This window comes from Hippocampus bargibanti, linkage group LG13 (genome assembly GCF_051943395.1).
Source record: "Hippocampus bargibanti isolate YZ-2025 linkage group LG13, ASM5194339v1, whole genome shotgun sequence".
Lineage (NCBI taxonomy): Eukaryota > Metazoa > Chordata > Actinopteri > Syngnathiformes > Syngnathidae > Hippocampus > Hippocampus bargibanti.
Window position 1 is genome coordinate 1,507,923 of NC_142746.1, and position 10,666 is coordinate 1,518,588.

At 42.7% G+C, this 10,666-nt stretch overlaps 1 protein-coding gene across 1 annotated transcript in view; it reads left to right on the forward strand.

Moving 5' to 3' along the window:
• LOC148888913 (uncharacterized) overlaps nt 1-8,324 on the forward strand; it is a 60,204-nt gene extending 51,880 nt beyond the window's left edge. Inside the window, exons 5-6 of the mRNA XM_089012215.1 lie at nt 4,749-4,821; nt 8,214-8,324. Of these exons, the coding sequence (XP_088868341.1) occupies nt 4,749-4,821; nt 8,214-8,281 (141 nt within the window). The 3' untranslated portion in view covers nt 8,282-8,324. The remainder of the gene's footprint in view (nt 1-4,748; nt 4,822-8,213) is intronic.
• The last annotated feature ends 2,342 nt before the right edge of the window (nt 8,325-10,666 follow it).

Sequence of the window (10,666 nt, forward strand, 5' to 3'; positions counted from 1 at the left end):
ACACATACAAAAATACACAGACACACAAAAATCACACACATAGGCACACACACACAAATACAAACACACACATATACATAAACACACACAAATATAAACACACACATAATTGCACAAACACATACAATCACACATGCAGGCATGCACGTACGCACACAAACACACACATATGCACACAACAAATACACAAACACACACACATTAACACACACACAAATACAAAAATACAAACGCACAAATACACACACACACACACACACACACAATCATGCAGCTGCTGACTAAATCTGACCATTGGCCACAAAGACACGGATTAGCCGCTGTCGATGTTTTCATTGGAAGAAAAGCGCATCTGGAACAAGTCTTCATTTCCCGCTTTGACATTTAGAACACGACGACGACGACGTTTCAAGGTCTCGTTCGTGTTCGTGGAGGGAAAAAAGGCTTTTATTGCCGTGCGTGTATATTGTAGATTTTTTTTTCAAAATCTATTTAAATTCATTGAAGTATGTGTCATGGTATCTTGACAATCGCTCATACAAATCTATTTATTCACTATGTATATTATATTATATTATATTATACAGTAAAGTCTCGTTATATCGATATCGGATATATCGATAGTCCCGGTTATATCGATACTATTTCTATGCACGCACGGAGAAAATGACATGAAAACAGGGTCGGATATATCGATAGTCCCGGTTATATCGATATTTTTTCGGACTCCCTTGAATATCGATATAACGAGACTTTACTGTATTATATAAAAATGTGTATACAGTTTTGTGAGAATATACATGTACAATAATAATAATAATAATAATAATAATAATAATAATAATAATAATAATAATACATTTCATTTGTAAACTCCTTTCAAAACTCTCAAGGACACTTTACAGTCACAGGATATTTTCTCTGCGGGTGAGCAGCGGCAGCCACACGCGCCAGCGTTCACTCAACCCGGAAGTACCATCAAGTAAAAAATAAATAAATAAATAAATAATAATAATAATAATCACAAAGACATATATATATACGGTTTACGAACACCTTGCCTTACGAAATTTTCGGTTTACGAACATCAAATTTATGAATATTAAACCTTGAAATACGCACTACTTTTCGCGATACACACCCACCACGGCTGGCGGAGTGATCTTCGGATCTTGCGGAGTGATCTTCGGATCTTCGTCGGAAGCACACGACCGAACAGCGCTCCAGCCGGCGCACCTTTCCACACCCTCTCTCTTGGAATGCACACGTTGATCCCCTCCGAGGAGCTTTTTGCAGATAATTTTACTATTATGGGACCGAAAAAAAGAACCACCACAGGCTCGTGTTCAGCCGAAGAAGACACAAAACAAAATCACCGTCGAGGAGAAGAAGGACATAATTGAAAAACACGAACGAGGTGTGCGTTTGTGTGATTTAGTGGCCGAGCACGGCTATGCTAAGTCAATCATTGCTACCATTCTCCGCAACAGAGAAGCCATCAAAGGTGCGTCTATTGCAAAAGGTGTTTCCGTGCTCTCAGAGCGACGTCTCGGGCAATCGAAGAAGTTGAAAAACTATATATATATATATATATATATATATATATATATATATATATAATGTGATTGGGCGGCAAGCAGTTCAGGGTGTCCCCCACCGACTGCCCAAGGATGACTCAGACAATCCTTGATCCCCTTGTGGTGCACGTGCATCTCAAGAACTCGAATGTAGGTTATAGAGCACCCTCTCTAGCCCCGCCCCCTTGACCCCCCTCCCTCCGTGTGCCAAGGTGATGTTCACTTTGTCAAAAAAAAGCGTCGTCGTGGCTTGCCGCACACAAAAGCGTCGTGCCCCCGGGCTGAGCCAGCATGAAGTGGGCCAAAGTATGCCGGGGAGGGGGAGAATGTGCCCTTTGTTGCCCCCACCCTGGCCCATTCTCTCCACCGCTCACATCCTAACCCACCCCCCACCCCCCCTTTGCACCCCGGCTCCCACAGTGGAGAGCTGATGGCGGCCTCATTGAGCAGCGGTTAAACGTTTTTGCAGCAGCACAAAGCGGGCAGGTGCGCGCCCGGCCCCAAAGAAGAACTACAGGTTGACCTTAAAGGGACAGTCATCGTGTAGCACCATTAACCCCCCACCCCACCCCCGCGTCACCCCCCACCCTGACACCCTCCCCCTGCCGCTCGCTCATCGACATGCGCTCTGCCTTTCAAACTCACACCTCACTGGCGCTCGTTTCGCATAGACGGCAAGTCAAGTGCAAGTAAACACTCTCACACACACTCTCACACACACACACAGCAGAGGGGCAGCATCTAATACCTGAAATCACACATGCTAAGATAAGCACTCATGTCATAACATGAACACACTCAGGCGGGTGCACACATTGTCTTTCTTCCGGATCATCCGAGTGTGTGATGATCCGTCGAAAGGCTGGAACAGGAATGCCTGTTCCAGCCTTTCATCTGGCGGGCTCAGGGCGGCGCTGACTCACTTTCATTAACAGTGATACCTCAGCTTATGAACGCTTTAGCTCACAGACTTTTCACTTTATGAACATTAAATTCGCCAGAATATAATCTTGGCATACAAATTAATTTACGGCAGACGAACAAAACCACACAGCGCCACAGTGGCTGGAGGACTCGTTTTTCACACCCCTTTTCTTTGAGTGCTGACGTGGTTTGTTATCGAGTGGAGTACTTTTTCTATTATGGGACCAAAAAAGACCCCACCACAGGTTAGTATTAAGCCGAAGAGGACACAAAAGAAAATGACGGTCGAGGAGAAGAAGGAGATCATCGAATAACACCAACGAGGTGTGCGTTTGTGTGACTTACCGTACTGGTATTTAGTATACCAGTACGCTAAGTCGACCAATGCGACGTGCGGCTAAGGATGTTTATGTGTTGTCTAAGCAACAGTCTCAGGCAATAGAAGAGTTTGAAAAACTTCTGTTGATTTGGATTACAGAAAAGCAATTAGCAGGGGACAGTGTGAGTGAGGGTATTATCGCCGCGAAAGCACAGCAACTTCACTCGGATATCATCAAGAGGAAACCTGGAAGTTCGTCATCCATTGATGAAGGCTAGCCACGGATGGTTTGGGAACTTTAAGCGTCGTACAGGGATTCATAGTGTCATTCATCATGGTGAGGCAGTCAAAGCTTACAAGGAAACAGTCCTCAAGATGGCCACTCCATTCCATCAAGCCATCAACGACTATCACAAATGTCAATAAAACAACTTTATTATACAGTACGGTTTATTTCTTTCATTACAATACAATACAGCAAATTTATTATGCATAAAATAAGGTATATTTTGTGTAGTGTTAAGGCATATAATAGACAATGATGTTTTATGGGGACCTGGGAACGGATTATTCTCATTTTAATGGTTTCTTATTGGAAATAAATGTTTGGAAGACACACTTTTTGCCTTACACACACTTTGTGGGAACCAATTAAGTTCGTAAGCCAAGGTATCACTGTATTAGAAAATGTTCTTAACGGAAGGCCTTTTAGGGGTGGAGTCGGCGATTGGGTGGGTGGAACAATTGGCAATGCTGGTGTGAAGTGGATTAGCAAGTCGCAGTGGAGTGAAACGACGCGTACCGACTCAGCTGTGAGGTCACATCAACTCCTTAAATTGGTCGAATGGGTTGCCAAAATATGAACGCTGAAACCTTTTCAATTGTTTAACTCATTCACTTCCATTCCCGAATTTATTCAGGAATTGAAAAGTGTGATGTGGAGCATTGTTTTTTTTTTTCATGCTTGGGTGCTGATAAAGGGCTGCTCAGACCTCTGGCAATGTTTTTCCTTTCCACCCAAGGGGGCAGTGTTTGCCTTTTGTCCATGTGAGCTCTTTGTTCCAGCTTCAGCTGTTGTTAAAGCGCGATATCATCCAATCTGTATTGTATTTTGTACAGCTTCCCCCATTTCAATCTCAGATAACTCCAGACCCATAACATTTAGGAATTAACTTTTTTTTCTGATGAAAGAATTGTTTTGTAAATTACAGACGAGAATAAGGATGATGGTCGCAAGTAACATGACCAGAGCTGCCTTTGATTCAGAAACATGATCCCGCCGCTTCTGTCAGAGAAACGAGACGTGGCCTTCAAAAGTGTGTCGCGTCCATATTGTATAATAATAATAATAATAATAATAATAATAATAATAATAATAATAATCCATTTCATTGATAAGCGCCTTTCTAAACTCTCAAGTTCACTTTAGAGTAACAGGCTTAGTTTTTCTGTGGGTGAGCAGCGGCAGCCACACGCGCCACAGTTCACTAAACCCGGAATAACTCAAATACTGTACATAGAAAGCTAGCCAGCTAATAGATAACTAGTAGCTAGAAAGCTAGATAGCTAGCAGATATCAAATAGATAGCTAGCCAGCTAGATAGCTAATATGTAGATAGCAACACGAGCCAGCGTTCACTCAACCCGGAATAACTCAAATTGATAGAAAGTTAGCTAGCTAACTAATAGATAATTAATAAATAGCTAGCTATATAGCTAATAGATAGAAAATAGATAGCTAGCTATCTAGCTAGCTAATAAATAGCAATACGATCCGGAATAACTCAACTAGATATAAAGTTAGCTAGCTAACTTCAGATAATTAATAGCTAGCTAGCTAGATAGTTAATATTTGTCCCCTTGCTGACCTTGAACGTCACTCACACTTTGGATTAAGCCCTCCTATCATTATTTCTTGTCTTTCGCAGCTGCGTTTGAAGACGCCAAGTGCCCAGACAGGCGTCCCGTCCTCGCGACGTGTCCGGACAAACACCGACCAAGGTACTCATTCATCGGCGAGAACAATTCCTAAATTGGTTGAAAGGGGAGAGGGGGGCTCAGGGGTGGGAGGGTTGCCGCAGTCGCCAATCCCATCACAAAGTTTGACTCGTGAATCTGCATTTAAAGGATTATCATTCCTGCCTAATTAGACACTGCGTCTGTCAATCAAGCAGAAGCTAAAAGCGGATTGGTTGACGTGTCAAACAAGTCGCCTGTCCTAGTGGGGGGGGGGGACGTCCCCCGCTAGCCATTGTGTCTTTGAATCACTCGCTCAAGCGGAGCGAAGCTAAATCCAAAATTTTAGCTTGAGCGACGAGGCTAAAACCAAAAGGTTGTCCCGCGGCGACCACTCAAGGGGGTGCGGGGAGGGGGTGTGTAAAAACCAAAATGGAACTTGTCCGATCTGGATCACATTGTCAGCGTGGAAGAATGAGAGATGAGAAGAGCATAATAATAATAATAATAATAGTAATAATAATAATAATAATAATACATTTCATTTATTAGCTCCTTTCAAAACTCACAAGTTCACTTTACAATGACAGGATACGTTGTGGGTGAGCAGCGGCAGTCACACGCGCCAACGTTCACTCAACCTGGCATAAAGAGAAAGCTAGCTAGCTAGCTAATAGATAACTAGTAGTTAGCTATTTAGCTAATAGATAGCTAATAGCTAGCTAGCCAGCTAATACGTAAATAGCAAATGGAGCCAGCGTTCACTCAACCCGGAATAACTCAAATAGATAGAAAGTTAGCTAGCTAACTAATGGTCCTACTGGACCCTCCGCATCCTGCCAACCACCTTTTCCAGCTACTCCCCTCAGGCAGGCGCTACCGATCCATGCGCACCAAATCCAGCAGACATTTAAACAGCTTCTTCCCCCAAGCCATTAACTCTTTGAACTCTTTGAACTCTTTCAACAGTAGGCAAAATGGAACTGTATAGTGCCACTTAGCAGTTTTTTTTACGACGATACTAGTGCAGTGTGTTCTACTACATACTTGGCAATAAAGATGATTCTGATTCTGATAATTAATAGATAGCTAGCTACATAGCTAATAGATAACAACACGAGCCAGCGTTCACTCAACTCGGAATAACTCAAATAGATAGCTCGATCGCTAGCTAACTAATAGATAACTAATAGCTAGATAGATAGCTAATAGATAGCTAGCTAGATATATACCTAATAGATAGCTAGCTAGATAGCCAGTCAGTTAGTTAGCTAGCTAATAGACAGCAACACAAGCCAGCGTTCACTCAACCCGGAATAACTCAAATAGATAGAAAGTTAGCTAGCTAGCTAATAGATATTTAATAGATAGCTAGCTAGATAGATAGCTAATAGATAGCCAGCTAGATAGCCAGCCAATTCCTTGTGTGTTCTACATACTTGGCAATAAAAAGATTCTGATTAGCGGCCCGCTGCTGCATCCCCCCAAAAACAAAACAAACTCCACAGTGACTCCGTCCCGCATGTCGTTAGCCAAACGCAAGCGTCGTTTTCGGCACACCTGTCCTTAAACCCAAAAAAATAAATAAATGCAAATCAGCGTGTCACTAATTGAAGTCAATAGAGTCCTTACTTAAGCGCTTGTTATTGTTTCCGACCACGCTAACGTTGAGCTGAGACGTCCTATTGGAAACCTTGGTGACAAGGTGTGAAATGACGCTGTCGCCACACAAGGCGCATTATCCGGCAATCCGACGGCTTTTAGGAATTCGCTGCTGTGATTTATTTTATTTTTTATTTTTTGTGCCGTGACATTTAAAGCGGCGACGGAGACCGTCGGAGCTAATGGAGGCTTCAAAAGAGGCTCGTGCGGGTTCCCAGAATGGAAAAACGCCGCCGTAGTTTAATCTTTCAGCCAGACAAAATCATTGCGAAACACAATTTATACGCGCAAACAAAACTAAATGAAACAAGATGCGACTTGGAGAAGGGCAAGTTTGCCTCCAATACTATTGATCGGATGTGATCGGAGATGTCGCGACACAAAGACGGCGCACAAATAGTCTGTTTACATCTGATCTGATCTGGGCCGCCACCTCATTTTATTCGGCCCGCGAAAAAATTTCATGCTCATCTATCAAGCTAGCTAGTGAGCGAGCGAGCTCGCTAGTGATCAAGCTACCAAGCGATCAAGCTAGTTAGCAATCGAGGTAGCTAGCGATCAAGCTAGCTAATGATCGAGCTAGATAGCGATTGAGCTAGTTAGCGATCGAGATATCTTGCACTTGAGCTCGCTATCTCTGTTTCTATTCAGCTAGCTGGCTAATCTCTTACATCACGGATGGCCAAGTCAAGCATTATTTTATTCGGCCCGCAAAAGCAAATCAAACGTGAAATTCCATGCTAATCTAGCAAGCTAGCTCAATTGCTAGCTAGCAATTGAGCTTGCTAGCGATTTAGCTAGCTAGCGATCGAGCTAGTTAGTGATCGAGCTAGCTGGCGATCGAGCTAGCTAGCGATCGAGCTTGTTAGCAATCGAACTAGCTAGCAATCGAGCTAGCTAGCGATCGAGCTAGCTAGCGATTCAGCCAGCTATCTCTTTCTATTCAGCTAGCTGGCTAATCTCTTACATCACAGGTGTACAAGTCAAGGCCTTTTATTCTATTATTTTATTTTATTCGGCCTACAAAAGCAAATGAAACTTGAGAAATGCTTACTAAAGTCTGGACCAAAATTTCAAATTGTCGGATGTAAAGCACAATAACAGGCATTATTTTTGACTGCAAATTTGAAAACTAGGAGGAAGTCATTCATTTTGTGGGCATTCTCTATGTAGACTTTCAGTTATTTTTAGGTAGAAAATTTTGCGTGTTTTACCCGAATAAATACGGTACTTCCGGGTTGAGTTGCCTCTTCTCACCCACAGAAAAACTTATCCTGTGATTGTAAAGTGACCTTGAGAGTTTTAAAAGGCTCTTAGAAATCAAATGTATTATTATTATTATTATTATTATTATTATTATTATTATTATTATTATTATTATTATTATTATTATTATTATTGATATTAAATGTACTTGCAATCAAATCTATTAGCTCGAGCTAGGCGTTTATTAGCTATCTATCAGCTCTAGCTAGCTATCTGTTAGCTATCTAGCTCGCTTTCTGTCTATTTGAGTTACTTCCGGGTTGAGTGAACCCTGGTGCATGTGGCTGCCGCTGCTCACCCACAGAAAAACTCATCCTGTGACTGTAAAGTGACCTTGCGAGTTTATAAAGGTGCTCATAAATGAAATGTATTATTATTATTATTGTATGGGTAAGAAATTAAACACTGTAATTTTCCCCAAATTCAAAATGGCCCCCGAGAAGAACCCGCAACTACAATTTAGCCCGTGGTTATAATGCGTTTAATACCCTTTGTTTACATGTTCACAGGAGTTTTTCAACAAGCCTCCACGGAGGCCACCCTGTGCGAAAGTCTCCTTTCCTCTTCCGCCAGGTGAACAACTCTGAACTCGTCACCTCAAAGCCAGACGGTAAGCTGAGCTGCATTGAGCTTTATTGCCAAACTTTCCGCGACGTACAGTGATAACTTGGCTGACGAACTCAATTGGTTCCCAGATAGAGTGTGTAAGGCGAAAAGTGTGTATCCCAAAAAATAATTTCCTATGGGAAACCATTAAATTGAGAATAATCCGTTCCCAGGTCCCCATAAAACATACTTTTCTACTTTCTAATTTTCTAATCCTTAAAGGACAACCTACATCACTTTTTTGTTTCCTAACTGACATCAGAAAAACGTTTTATAGCATCTAAAATACCCAAAACACATGGTATGATATTTTTTGTCAAATGCAAAACACCAATAAAAGTGACTTAACGTGTCCAAAATCTGCAAAAAAAAAATGAACCCGGAAGTGGCCAGTTTCTGATGGTCCCGCCCCCTTGTTCATGCCGTCACCCCAGGACGTCTTGCCTTGCTGGAAAATCAAAACAATGGCTTCAGATTCGGATAATATGCTTTCTTGTTACACATCCAGTTATGAATGTGATTCAAATTGTTCTGAAGAGGAAAGCATACATGTTTGCAATCGATTAAAGCGTTTATTCCGTGCCATTGTGAGGCAATAGGGGGGGAAATGTAGCACTAAAAAAGAGGCAGATAATGGCGACAAAGCTCCGTGTAAGGAATTAATAAGCCCATTTCCACAGGCTGATTAATTCCTTACACAGAGCTTTGTCGCCCTCTTCTGCCTCGTTTTGGTGCAACACGAAGTTTTCGGACCAAACAAGTACAGCAAAATGCATTGACGTGATGGAAGGACTGTGTTGTTTTTTTTCGGTCAGGGGCGTTCCTTCAGTGACGTAGGGTGAGGACTCGTCACCAACTCAAAAACAAAACTTCCGGAATATTCAGCGTGAGTCTTAGAACGGAAAATATAGCTATATGCGGTGGAATCTTTGTAAAATACGCTCTGTCATTTCAAGCCATTTTACAAATTATGGACACAACTTGTCCGGAGACGTCGATTGTCCTTTAAAACTACATAAAATATACCTTATTTTTTGTATAATAAATGTGCTATGGTATTAAAATTAAAGAAATAAACTATACTATATAATAAAGTTGTTTTATTTACCTTTGTGATGGTCGTTAATGGCTTGATGGAATGGATAGCTTTTTGCATAAAGTGTCTCAATGAGCTCCGGGTTGTCCATCTTGGAAGTTGTGATATTGCAACAGCAACAGATGCAAGCAGACACATCATTCATAGCTGGATCCCTTGCTTGTCTCTTCATTTCAAATTGAACTGATGGCTTGTGCGGGTTATTTGTGGAGCCTGATTGATGGGATATTTTAACCTTGCAGTCTACACTCTGCCTTTGAACTATCAAAGTTGAAACTAGTCCAAATGTCACTGTTTTCTATCCATTTTGTCACTCTCTCTCTCTCTCAATCGTCTGCCTGTCTCTTTCATGTTTAAACCACCTCCCCTCACTGCTGCGTTCTTGACCAATCACGTGGCTTTAACCGAAGACTGAAGGCGGGGAATAGAGGACAAAAAAAATGTCGGAAGCCATTTTCTTTTTTGGAGCTGTCTTCACTATCCCTCTGTCTGTAAACCCCGCTCACTGCTGCGTTCTTGACCAATCACGTGGCTTTAACCAACGACTGGGGGCGGGGAATAGAGGACCAAAACAACGCGGCTGCCATTTTCTTTTAGAAGAACGGGCTCGTTCGCGAACGACACATCACTCATTGTGGCAGCTCTGTGTGTATCCCGAAAAATAGTTCATATGCCAAGGTAAATTTTTCATAAATTTAACGTTCGTAAAACCGAAATGTTTGTAAGCCAAGGGGCTCGTAAACCGAGGTGTCACTGAACGTCAACACGATAGCCGATAGCTGGCGCTTCAGCTGCCTCGAACATGGATTGAGCCGTTTTGCGACCCGGTTGCCTTCAAATCTAAGCGCCGGATCGCGTCAGGGGCTACGTCGACGAGTGCAGATCAGCGTTTGCTTTTGAGGCTGACATTCTCCTCCTCCGAGGCGGCGGTAATTGCCATTCGGCGGCGAGAAAAGATGGTTGATTGAATAACGGCGGCGAGATGGCAAATGAGTCATCACGACGGCCGTTGTTATGTTGGACCCGCGAAAGGTCGTTAAGATACGGCGCCATTAAGACGAGAGCGCCAATGAAGTCGTATGTGTGCGGCGGCGGCGGGCGGGGGGGCGTGTAAATGAAGTACGCAGAAGAGCTTTTTTTTGGTGATTCGGCTTCTCTCTTTCGCGGCTAATCTGCGGGTGAAATCTACTCTTGCCAGCAGTAATTACAAGGAACAACTTCATCTGGCTGCAGCCCAGATAAGGCCTCCGTCGTCCCCTG